Source organism: Crocuta crocuta, unplaced genomic scaffold (assembly GCF_008692635.1).
Source record: "Crocuta crocuta isolate KB4526 unplaced genomic scaffold, BGI_CrCroc_1.0 scaffold445, whole genome shotgun sequence".
Lineage (NCBI taxonomy): Eukaryota > Metazoa > Chordata > Mammalia > Carnivora > Hyaenidae > Crocuta > Crocuta crocuta.
Window position 1 is genome coordinate 1,019,079 of NW_027530847.1, and position 21,856 is coordinate 1,040,934.

A 21,856-nucleotide genomic window follows, 5' to 3' on the forward strand; every position below is an offset into this window, starting at 1 on the left:
CCGGGCAGTGGGAGTTGAATGAAATATTCTAGGCAGAAGTACGGCATGTGCAAAGGCCCAGATCTGAGGGAGGGTGTGATACTTCATCCCCTCTGGGAATGTGCTGAGCTTGAGTAGCTCAGATTAGGCAAGAAGTGGGAATCCTGGCCAAACGCCAGATACCAGCAGGGCTGCTGAGAAACAGTCCAGTACCATTGGAATGCCAACCTGAAGATGAGGGCAGGTTGTGGTACATCACACAGACATGGACCTAAGAACTCAGCTGTAATTGGCAGGTTGTGTTTCTGGACAAGAATTTCACAATTTCTTATGAGAGCCCCTGGATAGGCCACAGGTCTACAGATCATATACAGGTAAAGTAGAGGTGTAGAAGTTACCTTACCTCAGCCCATCAGAGAGGGAGGAACTGTGTACACCACAAGCAGGGTCCCCTTAGGTATCCCCACTTTGATACAGAAATGGAATCAGCAGCTTTTCTTCCTCCTCCATGGGAATCGTCTCCCAGGCAGAGATTTGTTTGGAAGGAAGCACTCTTTTCAGTGTATTGAATACTAAACTTAAAACACTAAAGGGAAGATTCCTGGAGTTCTGTGGGAAAATCCGCTTCCCCTCAGTTCTTTGTATTCTTTATTTAATGTTTATGTATTTATTTTGAGAGGTTGAAACAGAGAGAGTGCATGGGAGGTCAGAGAGGGAGGGAGAGAGAGAAGGAATGCCAAGCAGGCTCAGCACTGCCAGCACAGAATCCAATGTGGGGCCCAAACCCACGTACTGTTAGATCATGACCTGAGCTGAAATCAAGAGTCAGACACTTCACCACCTGAGCCACCCAGGTGCTCCTCAATTCTTTGTATTCTTTTGACCTCTCACTTTCCCAAAGTCTTCTGTGCTGTAGAATGTGGTATGTAATTACCATATTTACCAAGCAGGAAACAAGTGTTGACCTTTAGAGATGTCACACACCAGATTTTTGGAAACTTCACCTGAACCCAAACCCTCAAGATAATAAGGGTGTCATTTACAGTGTACCGGAAAGAATTAATCAAAGGAGCAGTTGGGACAGTTAAGAAGAGATGGCCAAATTAGAGCCAGTTTGTAGAGATCTGCCAGCCAAGCAAAGACAAAAGCTGGAACCTATTTTAAAATGGGGGCGGGGGGGGGCCTGGGGGGCCCAGTCGGTTAAGCGGCTGACTTTGGCTCAGGTCACGATCTCACAGTTCGTGAATCCGAGCCCCACGTCAGGCTCTGTGCTGACAGCTCAGAGCCTAGACCTGCTTCAGATTCTGTGTCTCCCTCTCTTTCTGACCCTCCGCTGCTCATGCTCTGTTTCTCTCTGTCTTAATAATAAATTTTTTTAAAAAAAGAAGAGGGTGGGGAGTAGGTGTGTACACTTAATAAGGACGTTGTCCCAAGGTGGTGGTGTTCATGTTAGAATGCCTGCCCCATTCCTTTTCTGAAGTTTAGCAACTGGCTTGGGAAGGGCCATAGTGACTTGAAAGCTTTGTGAGTTTGCATGGAGGGGTTCTGGGTGTCTCCTGAGAGGATATGAGCGCTCTGGCCAAACCCCAGGAATCACAGACATGTACAGATCTCCATGTCAGCTTCAAGCCCTCAGGCTACCAGTTCTGAACTCCTAGGCTAAGTTACCTTTTAAATCCAAAATGAGTGCTATAGCTATTTCCGGTTTTAAGTGTCAGAGCTCTTGGATCCAGATTAAAGAATAAATATGCATATTATTTGGGCTACTATGTTGTATCCCAAACTCTGAACCAAAGTCATAAAATAACTTTTTGTGACATATTTGAGCCCATACCAAGGGAATGATTATAAAATATCAAGGGGGTTTCCTTCAAGTTTTGAGGGGAGAAAAAGGTTTTCCTTTTTGCACTCATACAATTTGGGTCATATATGCACAAACAGAATCAGAAATGGTCTGTGTTTTTCATGAGAATCTTGAAATCAGCTGAGAAATGTGAGCAGTATATAATGAGAAATACTGATACATTTGTATTGTCAGAGAACCAGTGACATTAATTATGCTCCTGCTGTGAGATCAGAGTTTGCTTACGTCATGCTGGCCAAGGCCTGCTATATTGCCAGATTGGAGCAGGTGGGACAGATTATTTCTGGGCAAGTCTGGAAAGGCCCACATAGTTGATAGGTCACTCTCTAACCTATTGTTTTATTTTTGATTGTTGGGTCCTCACCAACCTCACTTTTTAATTATAGACACAAAAATTGGCTCTCACAAACTAGTGGGCTTCTTCTTAAAATTGTGCTTCATCAGGTGTGTTGTTACAGATATGCAAATAGGTCTGTTTCCTGACATGAGGTGTTCCCTATTAACACAAAATTGATTTTTCTCATTTCCCTTGTCATTATTCATTTACTCTTCTAATAATAGTTTTTATGTTATATTTTCAACTGGAAAAAAAGAATCGGTAGTTAAAAATGCAAAGTTCAGTGCATAAGTTTGAAACCAGGGAAAGTATGCTAATATGAAGGAAGTTCAGAGCAACCTATAATCCATAATAGCTGTCGGTGTTCCTGGAGTGCCTTAAGATACCTCTGATAGCAAAGTGGGGTGACAGTCCTACCCTACCCACAGCCAGTGACTTGAGAAGCAACAGTCTCAAAAAAGACATTCTTAAAATGAAAGTTAATTGTGGAAATGTAAATGAACATAATACAGAGAAAACTATGAACAATAACTGCCTGAAATTGCACTCTTATAGCATCATTCAGAAACCAGCTATGAAAATTTTGAAAGGAAATTTCCAGAATTTTCTTTACAAATAAATGGAAATCTTGGCTAGAAGCAGTACAGTAAGAAGCATAATGAAGTGAGCAAGGTCAAGGTCATTTTCTAAAACCCCTTGAGGGGTCCCTGGGTGGCTTAGTCGGTTAAGCATCTGACTTTCGCTTAGGTCATGATCTCCCGGTTCGTGGGTTCAAGCCCCACGTCGGGCTCTGTGCTGACTGCCAGCTCAGAGCCTGGAGCCTGTTTCAGTCTGTGACTCCCTCTCTCTTTGACCCTCTCCTGCTCACGCTGTCTCTCTCTCTCTCTCCTAGAAATAAAAAAAATAAAAAAATAAATAAAAACATTAAATAAATAAATAAGTAAAAAATAAAACCCCTTGAAAGGTAAAGGTAAACTCCACATAACAGAAGATTTAATAGATCCTTGGACTGTAGATTTGGCCAAATTTGCTTAAGGTCAAAGTGAGGCAACCAGTAGGGGGGAAATGCCCATGTCAAATTATAAATGTAAATGTTCTCCACGGATATATATATATATATAGAGAGAGAGAGAGAGAGACAACCATCTGAAAGACTATTATTGACCCAGTTCTTTACCATATGGTTCATTCTAAAATATTAATATAAATGATGTTACTTTTAGTCTTTGGATGCTTTTATATCTGTGAAGACATTAATTTGTAAAAATCTTTGATAGCTTAAAGCACGAATTTTCCAACAATATATGTTATTTTTATTTTGCTAGTTTAGGTATTTGAGTATGGGACTTGGTAGTGGGATTAGCACAGTTAAGGTAGACAGCCTTTAGGAACAGACTTGATGTACATGCACTCTGAATATACTATCAGCCACTTCATTACTTCCCTAGAATTCCTTACCTTAAAGAGTTTACCTCCAGATTCTCTTATATTGTGTTCAGGGGAGTAGTAAAAGTTGTAACATTTTGGAGAGAGTATAAAGTTGAACTACAAAAGCAAAAAACTCATCTTCTCAGATAGATTTATAATGACCTCAAAAGTGACATTGCCCTATGATCCAGATTAACTAGATTCATCCAGCGAAGGTGATAAGAGACTTCAAAATCAGGTTGATATAGCTTTTTCCCTCATGGAAGTATAAAAGTACACCCTACACCATCTTTCCCACCCCTAACACTGGCATCTTAAAAGATTATTTTTTTTGCAGTTTCTAGCACAAAATCACTGGTTGACTCATGGTCCCACTACCTCGATTCGTCCTCAGTAGCCGAATCAGTCTGCCAGGTCATTGGGTGCTTTAGAACAGTGACAGATGGGAACAAGCAAGGAAGGAGGAAGAGGAGGGAGAACCTGAGGTGCTTATCCCCTTTCCCGTTCCCAGCCACATATGTGTTTCTCAGACACACCACTCAGTCCTTCATATCACAACAGAAGAGAAGCTCCCAAAATTGGCCTGATTAACCGATATCTTTCTAAGAATTAACACTCCATCAAGATAAAACTCTGTATATTTTTCCTGCAAATGACAAATTTGCTATAGTGAAAAGGAAACTTTAGAGTTGGACGGGGAGTTGATTATAGGGAACTGGGGTGTGTGTGAGACTCTTAGTTTGTTTACGTGGAATTAAAGAACACCATTATCAACATCCTGTTAGATTAACTGTCCTCTAATTAGCAAAAGACTGTGGAGTAAATCAGAGAGACTGACCCTACCACATGTCACAAGCAGTGTGACCTTCCAGCAAGAAGATACACATACTGGAATTTTCACCAACAGAAGCCCTAAAACATTACACAGGCCACTTCTCAGAAAGTTACTGAGCCTTACTTCTTAGCAATTACTGTAGCTAACAGTAACATTGTCACTCTTTGCATCTACATCTTAAGTCTGGGCTCTCAAAATATGATACAAAAAGAAAAAAAATTCTTAAAACACTGAACCTAACATGTAGCATTAGAAAATTTAGCCTAGGGGCACGTGGTGGTTTAGGTCGGTTAAGTGTCCATCTCTAGATATCAGCTCAGGTCATCATCTCACAGTTTGTGGGTTCGGGCCCTGCGTCAGGCTCTGCCCTGACAGTGTGGAGCCTGATTGGGATTCTTTCTCTCCCTCTCTCTCTGCCCCTCCCCTGCTCATTCTCTCAAAATAAATTTTAAAATTTTTATTTATCCTAGTTACCAGAATCAATAAAACTGATTCATCTTACATATTACTGTGTTAGATAGAAAATATTTTTTTTCTCCTTGATGGAAAGTAATTTTAAACCACTGTTTTCAGGGTACCTGGGTGGCTCAGTCGTTTAAGGGTCTGACTTTGCCTCAGATCGTGATCTCACAATTTGTGGGCTCGAGCCTGCGTTGGACCCTGCGCTGACAGCTCAGAGCCTAGAGCCTGCTTCAGATACTGTGTCTCCCTCTCTCTCTGCCCCTCCCCTGCTTGTGCTCTCTCTCAAAAATGAAAATGAATAAAATAAACCTTTAAAAAAATAATAAACATTTAAATCATTGTTTTCATATTAAAACCAAAAGATCTGTGGAATGGCATGAAGAGTGAGAGTGAATTTTTAAGATTAATATAAGATTTTATTTTTCTTAAATTTTTATTTATTTTGAGAGAGTGAAGGAGGGGCAGAGAGGAGAGAGAGAATCCCAAGCAGGCCCTGTGCTGTCAGCGCAAAGCCCGATACAGGGCTCAATCACATGAAGCATGAGATTATGACCTGAGCCAAAATCAAGAATCAGACACTTAACCGACTGAGCCACTCCTATGCCCCTAAGATCAATATAAGATTTTAAAGAACTGTTTACATTTGGAGAGCTTAAAGCTATCCACTGTACTCTGCTGTAGAAGACTTCTGTGTGGAAAAGTTTTTGAGAAACATGGTTTAAATATGGAATAAGATTGAGTTGAAGGCATTATAATAATGTAAGAGGAATGAAAGGAACACACTTATTCCCTTTATGGCATTGTTCTCTGTGTATAAGTCACTCAAGGTCCCACCTCTTCCATGAAGCCTACAGGCTCACCTGGGCTCAGAGGAGGCTGTGGCTTGCTCTGAATTGCTTCTATGCCTATGTGTAGACACTTGACCACAGATCATGGTCATATTATTTAGAGACTTTGATTATGGTACAGCAAAAAGAGTTGCTTACTGTGAAATAATGGCTTGGCTCCAAAAGGGATCCAATGGTTCTTTGTACTCTGGCACAACTTACTCACTTGCTTGTAGCAACACTCATGGATTTATCACCAAAAGCACTCATTCTATTTGTCATTCACTGGGTGATAAGAACTGGTGATGGAGATTGTGGGGTTAATTGCCTAGCTCAAGATGCTTTCCCCACCCTGCCTCTTTTTCCAACTGAGTATGTGTGCTTCATCTTCCACCACCTGTACCTTACTTCCCAAGTCACCAGGCCCTACTCTGCAGGTCCAGGCCTGAGACCCTCTCCACACTGAGCACTCCTTTTGAGGACCTTAGATTTTTTCAGAGTTCAGTAGAACCCCACTCTGGGCAGCCATGCTTCTTGTGGACTGCCTAAACAGCACTGCCACAAACAGTTGCCTCAACTGAGCATGTCCTTCCTTTCCTCCCACAGACATAACCAGCGCGGTGCAATCCAAGCGAAGAAAATCCAAGTAAACAAGCTGGATGGTGACTTGATCCTTGTAAATGTGTGTGAATTTTACAAAAAGCAATTTTGAGCTGTGACTTTTTAAAATCCATTTCTGTACAGTTAGTCATTTTAATAAAGTGGCCCCTTTCCTAGTCCCTGCAATGTATTTCGTAAAGTGCAATGGGGAAAGCAGAATTGTTGAACCCTTTTGGTGTTGCAAGATGAAGTTCAAGGTTTCTAAAATGTTGCCGTGTATTGAGAGGAGCTAATGTGATTATGTTATTAGTTTTCACATTTCCTAAGCAGCCTAGAGTACAGGGTGAGCATTTGTAGATCTTCTAATGATGTATTGTGCTGTGGAAGTTATGTGTGTGAATAGCAGTAGCGGGAGCAAAAGGAATCTTCTCATTTGGAAATGTTGTAAATAATTTTATTATATAGTGTTTTGATGTATTTGTTGTAGAAATGGACCAGTGAATAAAAAGAATCTAAGGATTTGTACAATGTGAAATATTGAATGTGTTAAATAAATGTCATTGTCCTAGAACATAAATGTACGTTATTGGTAAGGGATTGTGGGGTGAACAGACTCTTTGTTTGGACCATAAATGAACAGGAATAGCCTTCTCTGTAAATTAGAATTCCACCTTGTCCTTACTGTACTGACTTTGAAGAAACTGGCCCTTTTCAGCACTGTATCGCACTTTGATAAATATTGGTCAAATTTGTTTTGGATGCAAATAACTTAGGATCAAAGGCCACCCAGAATTTCTAGAGACAGGAAGCCATCAGTAACCCACTTGCACTTTTTCTCCACTTCTTACATATGTTTCTTCAGTGACAAGATGGATTGCTTCAAAACAACTGTAAACATACCCTCTATTCAAGAGATAAGCCCAGACTAACCAGCAAGATTCTTTGTAACAGCATCAAGAATCTAGCCCACTTTAGGTCAGCTTTCCACTTTCATTTCAGTTCTGTGGTTAGATCAGGTAGCTCCCAAATAAAAGTGGTCATTTTGTGTTGTATACTTCAAAGATGCCCATGACTTTTCTGCCCTTTGGGTGCCCTATTTCTCATCTACATCAGGTTTAGGGGTGTTTTCTCATCAATATGCCCAGGTTTTACCCTTCCCTGGCTCAATTCCTGCCTAAAAATTATAGACTCCAAACCTGCTGCTTCTGCTCCCACCCTACTCTCAACCTTCAGGGAACTCTGATGCTTCGGGCTCTGTCCTTGTCTTGGTCTGGGCCTCCGCCTTCTGCTGTGTCTTCCACAGCTAGACACAGACTCCTCCCTTCCCCTGCAGTCTCTCCTTGCCCTTGCCAGAACCTAATGCCTGAGACCATGATTCTGTCATGCTCTTATTCTCGTCTCTGTTTCAATTGTCATTATAGATGTCTTGGGTTATAAGGATCCTCTAAAAGTAGTTATTTATGCGTCAGACCCCACAATTGTCTGGCTCTATTTCCAGCAAGCTCCTCTTCCCTCTTCCTTCCCTGTATGTATGACACACACAACCAGCACCGAAGCCAGCCTAACAATAATCCCTGTGCCAATACTGTGCTTGACATTGCAGAGTGCTGCTTCTACTTTAGCTCTATGCAGACAGAAAGCATAGTGTGCTTTAAATAGATTTTTATTTGTTTTTCTTTATATTAATTTTTTTCTCCCATAGAGGAATAACATTAAAATCTAACAATCAGAATCCTGTTATACAAGTACACAGGCATGCCACATGACTGGATCGAGGTGGTTGTGTCCTTGAGTCTGTCGACATGTCACAACGTGGTCAACCAGAATTGCCTCATTTCAGCCAGTCTCAACATGAAACATCCAAGAGGGATTCATTCAACTTATTGGTTCCATTTGGAACTAGGTGGCCAGGGCAAGAGGGAAGATACCTGGGGCTATGGTGTGTCTGCATTCAGTCCCCTCACATAAAGCCACATGGATCTGAGGAGGCATCCAAGAGCTCTAGTGGGGTCTTGTTGTACCTAAGACATTATAGGTCAGAACAAATTGATCAGGGTTCCGGGAGCGGGGGGGGGGAGCAGGCATACCCCAAAACAGCAGCAAACTGCATTCATACACACATGGTACCCTCCTGGGGCCAAACTGAAAAAGCTGGAAAGTGACAACCAGCTTGAAGAGAGCACTCAGACATCCTGGGGAGTTACTGTAAGTCACCCTTTGATGTACTTGGGTCTCAGTAGAAACAGGGGTCCCTCTGACATATGCAGTTTTGGCAAAGTGCTAGTAATATTGACATTAATTAATACAATTTCTCTAAGGTCTCTGAAAACATCAGTCAAGACAGACTCTCTTACCCCATCCTGTCTAAGGTTGCATAGAACTTTATGAATTCTAGTTCCCTCATGTATTCAAGTTCTGTGGTTTAAAAAAAAAAAAAATCCTGAAGCATGCTGAAGGTGAAAGGCACATACACAGTCAATACAGTATGACGAGGTCTGATGCTTCAGGAGTCAGACTAGCAGGAGACTGAGTAGTGTTGGTTCTTAGAAATCTATACACAATTAAAATATTGCCACACTCAAATGCTACAGAATCTATAGGAAAGTACAAAAACATGAGCCTTACACCAACCAGGTGATGACACTGGAGGGTTGTAGAAACACAGGAGCCTCCAGGAACATGTGTGAGGGGCCTCTTGAAATTTGAGCCAAATGTCCTATATCTCACTCTCCCCCTCCACACCAGAAGGATCATAGGGACTGCTCAGGACTGAGCCTGTGCCCCAGCTGGCAGCAAAGGAGTGGGCAGGAAGAGCTGGAGGGAGCTTAAGTTCTTGGAAGTGTGGGAGACCCTAAGCTGGCTGTGAAGTGACCACAGGGTTGCTGAAAGAATAAAAGCAACTAGTTGTGACTGAAGAGCCTTGGCAAGAGGAGCAAGGTTGTAATTACTGGGGCCCTAGTGGACTGGCTTAGGGACTTTGATCTGCTTTTACTGTAGATTTGGCTTAGATAGGAGACTCCAACAGAACTTCCTCTGTCCCCATGCTGGCAACCGTGGGACTACCCCTACCCTTATCCATATGCCCACACGAGCCTTGGGGCTATAGGATCGGGGAGGGGGGCTCCCTTTACCGTCACAGGATTACATAGTTTTCCAACCAAGCCTCAGCTTGGCTGTGAGGCCTAGAAACCTGGAATTGGAATGAGGGGGGAAGACCTATATTAGTATGTAACAGGAAATCTCAAAAAGTATCAAGGAAGAAAGAGCACACACTAGAAAAGGACAGGAAAAGGGAAGCAACTCAGGGTATCCCAAGAAGCTGTTGCTGGTGTCTGAGCCCAAAATTCACTCCCACACAAGAATGCTGTCTGCCTGTGACCCCTCTGGTCTCACCCAGGGATTCAGGTTACCTCCTCCAGTTGCTTACTAGAGAGGGGGAGGGTAAACATAGTTNAGACTAGAAAGGAAGAGAGCCCTGGGGGAGAACATGAGAGGCACTCTGGAAGCCCTGAACCTGGATAGGGACTATTTGGGGGTTGGGACAGTGGGGCTCCTGGCTTCCTGTTTATTAGCCAACCTGAGCAGAGTGAAATACAAGGCCAGAGGCTTGAGCTGAGCTGTCAGTCCTGGGATGGCTTCACCCCACAGCTTGTCCTCCCCAGCATCATTCCCCTGCATTCTGACTCAGGGGTGTGCACTTTCCCTGCCTAGAAGCCCTCTGGCCTGCATCTCTCCTAAACTAGTTCTAGCACCTTGGGCATGTGAACAAAGGGCCAGGATGGCAGGGCCTTGCCCAGCCTCTATTCCTGGGGTGACAGGTTGGGGGTAGGGCAACAAGGTACTAAGCCCTTCAGATTCAGGTGTTCAGAGGGGTGAATTTCAGGAAGAGATTTGGTAAGTGGGATTATAGGAAGTGGGGGCAGACTCCAGGCTCAAGCCAAAGAGGAGGGCTTGGCGTCTGAGCAAGCACAGCGCCAGCTCCCATGGTGCCCTGCTCCCCGCAGGTTCTTAACCCGTATGTCCTGTCTACCTTTCCAGTAGGCTGCCTCTTTCCCTTGATTCCCAACGCTTCTCCCTCTAACTCACATCTCACAGTCCTATTCCACATACTTTACCTTTCCAGGCCTAAACAACTCCAAGGAGCCCAATCCCAGGGGAGAGGGAAGGGGGAGACTAAAGGCTGAGCCCTTTAGTCTCAGCGCCATCCCGTCATCCGTTTGGAAAGGAATTAACTGGGAATGAATAAGGGCAGGAGTGCGTGTAATGCCAAACATGAGATAGGTGAGGCTGTAAAGTGGGAGTTGAAGGCAGAGAAAAGAGCTAGATCTGGGAGAAGAGACTAGTGGAAGAAGGAAGGAGAGGGCCAGAGGTACAGGAACGGAGGGCAAGGATGAAGGGGATGTCAGGGTAGAGATGGGGACAGAGCAGAGAAGGAAGGAAGGATGGAATGTCAAGGGTGGGGCGGGGGAGGAAATGTAGGATTAGATATCCAGCATGGGGTTGGAGGGTGAAGGGCAGAAGGGGGTTCAGAAGCGGGTGAGAGGATCAGTGGTGGGAAAATGGAGGGGGGGGGGCTAGCACCCCACCTCTCTTAAGGAGGAGGGAGGTTGTAGTGTCCAACCCAAGTGGGCTGAGGGCGCTCCTCGAGCAACACACTGGCCGCGGCGGAGGGGCCCGACAGGGGTCCGGAGTCGGTGAGGGGCTTGTGGTTCGGCCGGCGGATCCTCAGTAGTTGAACTGGCGCTGGCACGGCCCACCCACTCCCCGCACCCTCGCCCTGGTGCAGCGCTGTCTCTGCTCTTAGCAGGGCTCCTGGTACCCTTCTTGTGGGTCCCAGCCCTTCCTCCGAGCCAGCCTGGAGATGCCTCCTCAGTTCCAACCCCTGTGACAAGTACAAGTAAACCGGACTCTGGGGAAGGCTCGGCTCCCACCTCCAATTCGGTCCCAACCTTCCGAAATAGTCTCTGGAAACCCCACCCGTTGGGCGCTCCGGCCTCGCCCCTCCGCCCCAAGCCTCAGAGCTCCAACTCTGCCAAGCCGGGTCCAGGCCGAGAAGCCAGGCCCCGCCCTCCCTTAGCTCCGCCCCTTTACCCTCAAGCCCGGCCCTAGCTTCGTCCCCGCCCTTTGCCACGGAGACACGCCCCGGGCTCCTGGGCACTCGCCCCCAGCCTCCCCGCCGGGACCCTTGCCTCCCAGAAACGCTTCTCAAGGTCTCCAGGCCACGTCCCCGGCCCGCTCACCCTTCGCTAAGGTCGCCGTCAGGCAGGGCAGCGTCGGGGTGCGGGGAAGGGGGCCCAGGCTCCAGCACTATGGTGCTGCCGGTGACGTAAACGGACATGCTGGGGTGCTCGATGAGGAGGTCTTCCAGGGGGCTGCTCTGGAGGCGGGCGGGCCCGAGTCCGGGCCCCTCTGCAGTAAAACAGGCGGGAGGGGTAACAAACCAGCTCTCGTCCATCAAGGGGGGCGCGGGCGGAGGGCGGCCCGCGGGGGCAGGAGCGGCCCCGGGACTGGGTGGAGCCGCGTAGCTGTCTACGGGGCGCGGGAGGGGGAGTCATGCGGAGGAGGGGGCGCAGCGGGGAGGGACACACACACACACACACCGGACACAGTGGGGCGGGGAGAGAAAGGGTATCGTTAGTCAGACCCGCAGCCCCGCCCGCCGCACCCACGGGGCACCCACGGGCCAGGAGTCTCGACCAGCTGCCCTAGGGCACGTGAGGTGTGGGCCCCAACGCTGCGCTGCCAAGAGATGGCCTGGGCTATGCACGGGATGCGGCCCTGCTACCCTGCCTTCCCTGTCACTGCCTCAGCGCCAGTTTGCCCAGAAGGCCAGGCGAACTTCCCAATTCCCTAGCAGCTCCCTTCCCCTCCGCTGCTCGGCCACCTGCCCTTCAAAATCCCAGGAATCAGAGTCCTGGCCCCCGACTCAGACCTCACCCGGCAGGTCAATGATGAGCCAGCCGTCCACTTCATCCTCCTCGGAGACGAAGGCTCGGGGGCATCCGGGGTCTTCGGGGGGCGGGGGAGTACTGAAGAAGAGGCTGGTGAGACGCTGGAACATGGTGGGGGAGTGAAACGGTCTCAGGAGGGCGCCCTGCGGCAGTGCAGAAAGCAGAAACCTGGGAGGTACAGAGAGGAGTCAGAGAGACCACTAACTGAAGTCTACCCGCCCCCAACTCCCGGCTAGGGATACCACCCCCCAGCCCTCAGAGCATAGGAGAACCTCAGCGGTGTGTGCACGTCCTGGTAAGTCCGCCTGCTTTCATGCTTCTCCATTTTCTGCCTGACCTTAGGAAGTCATTTAACTCATCTGTGCTTTAGTTTTCTCATCTGTCAAATGCCAGTGATAATAGTACCTTCCTCTAGGCCCTTATAAGAATTACACAGCTAATAATAGTATCCTCCTCTGGGCTCTAATGAGAATTAATTGAGCTAAACACGAAGTGCTTAGAGCCATACCAGGGCACAGAGTAAGCATTCAGTAAAGGAATCAACTAGTTATTATTAACATTATTGCATGCTCTAGGGACATGGAAGGAGTGATATATGACTAGACTATCAGGAAAGGTCTCCAAAGGGTTGGACATCCATGCTGGACCCTGAAGGGTAAATAGCAGTTCTCCAAGCAAGGAAGAAACTGTCTGATACTGTGATTACTTATTATCATCATCATAATATAGCTAACATTCATGTGCTAGGTACTGTACTAAGCACTTTACCTGTTTTACCACAGGTACTTCTCCCAACAACTCTAGGAAGTGGGTCTAATTATTATCTCTCTTTTACAGGTAAAGAAACTGAGGCTCAGAGAGGTAATGTAACCTGGGCAAAGTCTCACAGTTAATAAGACACAGAGGTTGAATTTAAACCCATAGAGTTGGATTCCAGAGGCAGCACCCCCAATCACTATACTCCATTACCTTTGCTGGGAATCTGTGGATTAGGCATTTTTAACTTCATGACCAGAGTATTTTTCTGGGAAGAAGTTTTCATCATGATTACCTAACGTTACTCCTTGACCCCCCAGATGAGGAACCACTACTTGAGCCTTGTGTGGCTTGAAAAGTGCTGGCTAGCAGAAATCCCACAGAACCGCTACCATGTGATTGCACAGCTCTCATTTGTGTCTGTCAGATGAGGTTCTAAGATCCTCTTCTCACGGGCCCTCCCCCTCTCCCCCCCTATACCCAACCTCCAGCTCAAGGGCAGCATTCCTGGCTAGGAGGAAGATCAGGTTGCCTGGCCCCAGAGAGACAGCAGGACAGTGGGAGGTAATGATGAAGGGAGGGACTATCTGACCCCAGGAGGCCTTAAGGATGAGCAGTGAGGGTAGGACCAGGACCCAACCCCTCAATCAGTCCTTCCCTGGATGAAAATAAGAAAGGAGATCCCCTGGTCCAGGAATGGAGATGTCAAGGAGGTGGCTATAGATCTGCCCTTCTCCCCCTTTAAGCCTGCCTTAGGACTAGGCCTGGCTAGGAGTCCTCTGGACGTCCCAAAGCTTGAGCCTCCACATCTATCCCCTGAAGATGGTCAACCATTTTGCTACTGAGACACCTCCCTCTAAGGATGTTTCCACGTTTCCTATAGAACTCCCTTGGGGCATGTCCACTTTTCTACTCCCTGGAGACAGTCTACACTCATGCTAACCCACCCAAGTTATTTCTCTGCATGTTGTTACCCCTCTCGTTTCTGCGGTATGTTGTCTCTTGCCACAGAATCATCCAACATCCATCAACAGAGTATTTCCACATTTGCAGACCCATAGCGGGCTCCAGAAGGAAGTGCTCCCTGGGTGCTAGCTTCTCTGGTGGGAGATCTACAGAGATTATAAAAGGTGGGGCACCCCCAACTAGTGTCTGCCCAATATAAGGCACATATCCCAACCCATCTGTCAGCCACAGGGAGTTAGTGATTCAGTCACCAAAATTCCAGAAAGTTTGGCCCCTCCTCAAGGAAGAGAAGACTGGAGCCTTGGTGAGGCACACCCTCCTTGCAAAGACCTACTACTTCATTGAGAAGATGAAAGTGAAGAACTGTTGCTGGGCCCTCATATTCACCTGGCCCATTTTACAACTTGAGAATCAGAGGAAATTGGTCTAGCCAAAGACACACAGCCAGATGGTGGCCAGGCAGGTCTAGTCCCAGGTCAGTAAACATGCAATCCAGAGTATATACAAAAAGGTCTCAGCAAACAATCCCCCAAAAATATAATGAGTCAGAGGAGAAAGGGAGGCCAGACAGGAGTCTGGACTTTTCAAGGCGCTGCTCACCTCAAAACCCCTCTCTCCCCAGCTATGAAAGGGTTCAGAGTTCCTAATACCAAGATTCATCATGCATTTTCCAGAGCACCCACTGTGTACCAGGATCCATTGTGGGTCTCCTCAAATTACAGACAGATTAAGGTAAAGGAACCTCAGTGGGAGGAAGCTCCCTGCCTGAAGTCACACAGCAAATAAGTGACAGAGCCAGGAGTGACAGCAGCACCAGCCAGCCAGTGCCCGCCCCCTCTCATGACCACTAGGGGAGCCTCCCAGATTTTCTTCCCCAGCTTTGCCAGCTTCCTGGTTCTCACATTCCCAGCTCTGCTCCAGGGAGAACCATTCCCTTTAATAACTACAGCAGCTGTGCCCAGAATAGCACTTGAGCCCCAAGCCACCTCTACCCCACCCATCCTTTAGCAAAGCCCAGGCTGGGACAGTCTCTGGGCCCATCCACTTGGAAAGCCAGAAGCTCTCCTTCTACTCCTTTCTTCTGGACCTCTCTGTAAGCAGAGAGGCGGGCAGCACAAGCCTAGTAACCACCAGCACTAGGCCAGGTCATGTCCTTCTTAGCTGACAATGCTAGAGGTTGGAGAGGTAATAAAGGGCCAAGCAGGAAACTCTCACCCTCCATCCCACCCCAACTTCAGCCCCAGAGACACCCTGATGCAGCCAATGGCTCACCTTTCTGTGGTCAACAGCTGAGAGGCAGCAATTTTATTGGGCCTTGGGACTCCAAGGTACAGAGTGAGTGTCAGGGTCACAAAAGGGGACCCAGTCCCCAGAGGCCTCCTGGAAAAAGATCCAGGGGACCTAAGAGCTCCATAAAATTTGCATGGCAATGAGCCCAAGGTGGAGTCCCCAGTGTTGGGAGGATGTGTAACTTGTTACTTGTATTGAGCTCCTACTAGGTATGTGCCATGGCGAATGCATCTATCATTCACCCAGTAGGCATGACTCTAATTGGCTTCATGACCTGGAGTAAGCAATTTCCCCTCTCTGGGCTTCAGTTTCCTCTTCTGTGATATGGAGTCCAAGACCCCTTGATGGGGGCTGGGAGTGACATCAGCTAAAGCGCTGCACACAACAGCGATTAGGAAGATCAGGCTCTGGCTTGATAGTCCGGGGGTGCACAGCCTGGAGCTGGAGAGAGGGTATTCCGCCATCTGGCGCTGCCCCCCAACGACCTAGAACTGGAGCTCTGGGCTGCCTCTGAACTCCAACCTAGAGTCAGCAGCGCCGCCGGGATCGAAGTAGGGGATCGGAGCCCTGACTTCAACACCTGGGTTAGCCCAGGAAACTGCCGAGGCCCCTCCGGTCCTGCTGCCTTTCAGTGTTCCTCACCCGTGGGCCGAGCCCCGACCCAGCGCTTACCGGGTCACCGGAGGACAGGCGACCAGAGCCGGGGGGCGGTACCGGCCTTGGTGACGTCTCAATGTCATATGCAAATAGAGAGACGTCATGGTCTACCGGCGTGCGGCAGCCAATCGGGAGATGGGAACGACTGCCACCGGCGGAGACAAAGACCCGGGAGCTGGGAGCGCGGGGCGTGTTAAGGGACGCAGGACCCCCTGGGCCGAAGCTGGTCAGGACTCACCTGGGGGAGGGGGATGTGCGGCGGGCGGGGTGGCTCTGAGGTAGTTGAGCGGCGGAGCGTCCCGGCGTCGGCGCTGATCACAGGCCAGGCTGCATCGCGGACGCTGGACTGGGAGGCGGCCGGGCTCCGGCTGGGAAGTTCGCGGCTGCTGCGCTCGCCTGCGGGGCTTTGAGACTGTGCAGCCGCTGCGGGGCTCACGGCACAAATTGGAACGTTCAAACAGCTGATTGTGACGTCACAAAGGGGCCCGCCCGCCCGGCGTCACCAGCCCGCGGAGTGGTGGCCAATCGCAGGCTTCGGATCCCCCCTCCCCACCCCCACCAAGATTTCGCTGGCTAGTGGCTCCTGCCAGACTCCGAGCCTCGAGTCTCGGGGGGCCTCCCGGAGAGGCCACTGCTGGGGTCTTTGACCCCTTGCCCCAAGGGAGACCTACAGACCTCTTACTGAGGAAGCACCCCACTCCCTACGAGGTCCCCATCTTCCTGCATTTCCTCGGTATGTTCTAGCGTCCTTACCTATCTCACTGTCCCCCGTATCCTTCCACCGGCATCCTCTCTCCAAGTCCCCTAATCCGTACCCTTTTCTAAACTTCACACCACGTCCGTGCACGTTCATTCTCCCCAGCAACCTTCTCCCTGCTCTCCTTCCCTCTTCTCTCACCGTGTCACCCCTTCACAATCTCTGCTTTCCCCGCTCTATTTTTCCTCAGCCGGGCAGGCTTGGGAGGTAGGGGACATCCCTTTCCCTGGTTCCAGGGGAGCATCCAGGAGTGTAGAGGAATTGGCTCCGCTGACGGGAAATTTTGCAGAGTGGGACTTGGATAGGAATTGCCCTGGCCTGAATAGCTCATCTAGAGATGGCTCTGTACTGGAACATTTACACTTTATTTAATCCACGTTGCTACCAGGGCCAGACAGAAAAGTGACAGGACAAGGATTATTAGTCCTGATTTACAAACGAGGGAGTTTACAGGCTCACAAATCTCACTGTTAGTAGGTGGATTCATTTTCAATTATGCATTCAAAAAACATTTATTGAGTATCTACTCTCGCCTCTGCCAGACCACTAGCTGACCATTTACTAAACACTGAATGCCAGGCACCAATTGTACTATAACACTTTACATGTGTTTTGATTTTCACAACACCCCCAAAAGGTGAGTATTCTCCCCATTTTCCAGTTGAGGACACAGACTCAGCCTGACTTCCTACAGGTTGCGAAGCTATAGTATATAGCAGAACCAGGACCTGAAGACATAGTGCCTGGTCCCAACCCTCTTCACTCTCTCCATGCATCAGATTGTCCAAATCCCAGAGTGCTTCAGCCTCTGCACGGAAACCTAGGCCCAGTCCTGACTACCTCAAACTTGCTGTGTGGCCTCAAGCAAGTCATGTTACCTCTGTGGGCCTCAGTTTCCTTTTCTGTCAAATTTAACATGTCCAAGCATCCAGAAATTCTTTCAGATTCCCTACTCTCAGGATTCTGCCAAGCCATGTTCTAGACCCCAGTCTCTCCCAATGGCCTGGGAAATCCATCTGGGGAGAGACCACAACTACACATCCTCTGACTCTCCAGGGCTGGAGGTTCTGGGTCCTTTCTCAGTAGAGCAGGGCTGATGGGGATGGGTCTGAGAGCTGCCCATCTGGCCCAACAGGTGGCAGGGAGTGAGCTAGGCCAGAGCTTCATGCTCTGCTGATAAAATCCTGCCCCAGCCAAGTCTGAAACTCCAGAGGGACTCCTCAACCCTAGCAACTAGGAGAAGGAGCCAGGAAATGCAACCCAGAGGCTTCTGGGGGGCGGAGCAAGCAGTGTTTTGGCCCTTTGAGTGGTGTTCCCAAAGTGTCCTCATTCTGTGCAGCCCTGAACCTCTGCTCTTTACATCTACTTCCTGCTAACTTCATATCCTCTCTTGACCTCCTTGCTGACTTAAACTAAATAATCCCTAACATGCCTCTCCCATCACACCATTTGCCTCTTCTAAAAGCTTCTGTGGCTCCCAATGTATTACAGTCCTTAACACAGCATTTGTTAATTTGTTCAGCCTTCCACAAACCAGTCCTAGCTCTCTTGGGCTTCATCCCCACTTCTCCTACATGCAGCTTGTGTTAATGTCAAATTCCTCACTGTCTCTTCAACACTCTCCCACAGCCATGCTATTGCTCAAGCTGTTTCCCCTGCCTGGAATGCCCTCTTCATGCCTTTCTGAATTCATATATTTTCTGTCTTCAGGATTCTACTCACCTCTTCTTCCTCCAGGTAGCCTTCCCCATCCATGTGTCCAGAGCTATGATGATGGACAGTCATTTATTTATTCAGTAAACAAGAAGTGGTGATGACTAAATGTGTGTGTGTGTGTGTGTGTGTGTCTTCTCCAATGGATGGTTGGCATCCAAGGGTTGTAATTTCTATCCATATACTACCCCCACTCAGCCTGTGCTGGGACTGGCAGAGTAGACTCCAACCAAAAGCTCAGCATTTACAGATCAAGAAGGGTGACTGGTATAGGAGTCTTCACTTGGACCCTGAACCCTGGTATAGGAAGCATTCTGTTGGGCACAGAATTTTGGTTCCCCAAGCCCAGGGAAGAGGCACCTGGCACACACTCTGATACCCTAAATGAGCTAGATTCTGCTCCCAGCTTTGGCTGAACTCCATGTACAGGCTGCTAAGGCAGATCTGATAAAATCCAGTCTTCCATTTCTCTGTAGAATCAAAGGTACCTTTGGAAGTAGTGTTATCTTCTCCTGGAACCCCTAGGACCCATCTCTCTGCAATGCAGATTTATTATCAGGGCTGGAGACACCTCAGATCTTAATTCATCCAAACTCCTCATCTTACAGGTGGAGAAACTGAGACACACTGAGGCACAGAGAGGTCAAGTTACCTGCTTAGAATTGTAGACCAGCAGAGCTATCTCCTGAACCTAGTGGCAAAGGAGTGGGGGAGCTTAGTATTCTGGGACCCTGGTCTGGGCCTGAGGGTTGTAAAAAGAGGCAGTGGGCACCATGCTGGGGGTAATCCTGGAGATTTATTTCCAATTAGAGAGCTCCATTGCTGGATAGACATGGATGTTTACACATTCACATGGAGGCATCCATGTACAAACATACACACATGCACATGAACTCACAAGCGTGGAATTTACAGATGCCCATGCCCATCTCATTCCTGCTCAGATATAAGCACCTTCCCAATTTTATGGGCTCCAGGATTAGAGGTCAAGAGGCCACACTTCTATTCCTGTCTGGGCCTGAGGCTTGCCCTCACCAAACCCTGGGGCCTCTCCAATGGCTTGGGGCCCCCCACTTCAAAGGGCAGAGATGTGTCAGATGTGTCAGCCTGGGTGTATCCTTCATGGGACCTTGTGTGTACTTGAATATATGAGCCCGCTGGAGAACTGCCTTACCACCCATCCCTCCCTTCATTCCCCTCTCAGATAGAGAGCAAGGCTGAGACAAAGACCACAGGGTAGCTTGGAATCTCAGTCAAAATCAAGAGTGCTGATCATTCAGAAACAGAGCCCTCCCTGCCCTCCACTAGCCCCAGAACTATAGTTAAATGAAAAGAGTAATCATGACACTATTGGGATTTCTACATGCCACCTACTACTCTGAGTCCTTACCCGTGTCAATAATTAATTTAATCTTCACAACAACCCTATTACGTAGATAATATTTTTCTTTCCATTTTACTGGCACAAGAAACTGGGACAGAGACGGGAAAAAAATTTAATTGGTAAAGCCAACTAGGGCAGACATAATCCCCAAATTCCTCCCAAACCAAATAGCCTATACCTTAACAGGAGCCATATCCCCAGAATTTCTATCCAAATAAGTTTGTTGTCCAACTCAGAGGTGTTTAAATTGAGAGTGAGTGTGTGTGTGTGTGTGTGTGTGTGTGTGTGTGTGTGAACACCATGAAAAAGACCTTGGGCTGATTGTCAGTAAATCCAAATTTCAGTCCTGGTTCTATCATGGGTTCATTGCCTGGGTTCCTGGGTAAGTCACTTTCTTTGTCAGTTTTCCCATCTGCAGAGTGGCTGGCCCCATGCTTTCTAAACTGTAGCTCCAGTCCCAACCTTCAGGCTTCCGAGTTTGTCTGTGTCTGTTTGTCCTCCCTGGAGGAAGGAATAGTCAGGACAGGATTCATTTCAAGAAGAGGAGGCGGGTGACAGGAAGTGAAATGCCTGGCTTGGTTAGTCCACCTGCCCATGGTTTGAGGATGGGGTGGTGACTTTGGGGTTCCATGGGCATGTTTGAGTGTGGAAAATTACCCAAGTGAGCTGTTCTGGTGTGAATGACCTGCGTGAATTCCCACATTTAGAACTTTTGAAAGGAAACAAGGGCATCCCTCCAGCTTTGAGGCTGGGAAGGAGAAAGCAGACTGTGGGGTTCCCTCCTGCTGAGGCAGCCACTCTTCTAGGAACAGATGGGCTCCCTGCAGCTCAGACCGCTGCCCTTTTCTGCTCATAGCTCCTCCTTGCCTCCCTACCATCTCTAGGCTGCAATTCACATGGCAGACCAGGCATGCTTTCATGGTACTTGGTACACAGTAAATATTCAGTAAGTACTGACTGGAGTGGTGAGTGAAGCTGCCCTCGCCCATTTGTTTAGCCTTCTCCGTCAACACATACACACACACACACACACACACACACACACACACACACTGCAAATGATCATACTCCAAACTACCACCAACTTTCCTGCTTCCAGGATTTTACTCTCGCAGTTTCCTCTTCCTAGGGAACCCTTCCCTCTCCCCCTACCTAACCTCCATGTGTCTAGACCCTCTCTAGTCTTCAAGATTAATGTAATTGGCAGCTTATATTTATTGAGCATTTACTGTATGCCTGTCACTCTCTAGGATGGACAGCGTTTCTATCCCCATTTTACAGATGAGGAAATTGAGTCTCAGACAGCTCAGGCCCAAGATCATGTTTCTGTATATATAGCAGTGTATAGAAATATTGTATGCACATATGTGTACATAAAATAATAAATAGCATAAAAATTATAAAGCCTATGTGTGAAAAATGTATGATGTTTTTACCTAACATAAAATCATTTTCTCAAGCAGCACTCCCATGTGGGCCTTTAAGGAGAAAACTGCAATGCTTTGGAGATGCCCACATGGCATGGACCCAAGAGGGGCCTCTAGAAGCTGAGAGCAGCCCCCAGATAACAGATAGCAATAAAATAAGGATCTCAATAATATGGCTGCAAGAAAATGAATTCTGCCAACAACCTGAGGGAGCCTGGAAGACAAACTTCCCCTATTTGAGTCTCCAGAAGAAGACACGGCTGGTCAACACCTCAGTTTCTCTCTGTGGGTCCCTAAGCAGAGAATCCAGATGAACTGTGCCTGGACTTCTGACTAATAAAACTGTAGCTAATAAATAAGTGTTGTCTTGAGCCCTTAAGATTGTGGAAGTCTATAACACAACTATAGTAGACTTCTATGCATGTGTTCAAAAGCTTTTTGCATGAAAACCAAGAGGCAGCTTGAGTTACAAATCTTACTCTAGTACACTTTGTCTTCTTTTAAAGGTATTTTTTAAAGTTTATTTTATTATTTTGAGAGAGAGAAACAGAGAGAGAGTGCAAGTGGGGGAGGGCCAAAGAGAGAGGGAAAAAGAGAGAATCCTAAGCAGGCTCTGCACTGTC

The 21,856-nt window shown here is 47.7% G+C and overlaps 2 protein-coding genes and 1 long non-coding RNA gene across 9 annotated transcripts in view; 2 read left to right on the top strand and 1 right to left on the bottom strand.

Annotated features, from left to right (window-relative positions):
* The window catches only part of NCOA6 (nuclear receptor coactivator 6), an 87,841-nt gene extending 80,981 nt beyond the window's left edge, over positions 1-6,860 (top strand). For all 7 annotated transcript variants that reach the window (XM_077769292.1, XM_077769293.1, XM_077769299.1 and 4 more), the window contains one exon: positions 6,339-6,860. In XM_077769292.1, the coding sequence (XP_077625418.1) occupies positions 6,339-6,382 (44 nt within the window). In that variant the 3' untranslated portion in view covers positions 6,383-6,860. The remainder of the gene's footprint in view (positions 1-6,338) is intronic.
* A 4,708-nt stretch (positions 6,861-11,568) lies between these two features.
* Positions 11,569-16,371, bottom strand: TP53INP2 (tumor protein p53 inducible nuclear protein 2). Its single transcript, XM_077769391.1, has 3 exons — positions 16,191-16,371; positions 12,270-12,451; positions 11,569-11,861 (listed from the first exon to the last, which is right to left on the bottom strand). The coding sequence occupies exons 2-3, from the start codon at positions 12,391-12,393 to the stop codon at positions 11,569-11,571; spliced, it is 417 nt and encodes a 138-aa protein (XP_077625517.1). The 5' UTR covers positions 12,394-12,451; positions 16,191-16,371.
* Positions 16,372-16,386: 15 nt separating this feature from the next.
* On the top strand, positions 16,387-21,612 carry LOC144235786 (uncharacterized). Its single transcript, XR_013336313.1, has 2 exons — positions 16,387-16,685; positions 21,270-21,612. It is a non-coding gene; the product is annotated as an uncharacterized LOC144235786 (long non-coding RNA).
* The last annotated feature ends 244 nt before the right edge of the window (positions 21,613-21,856 follow it).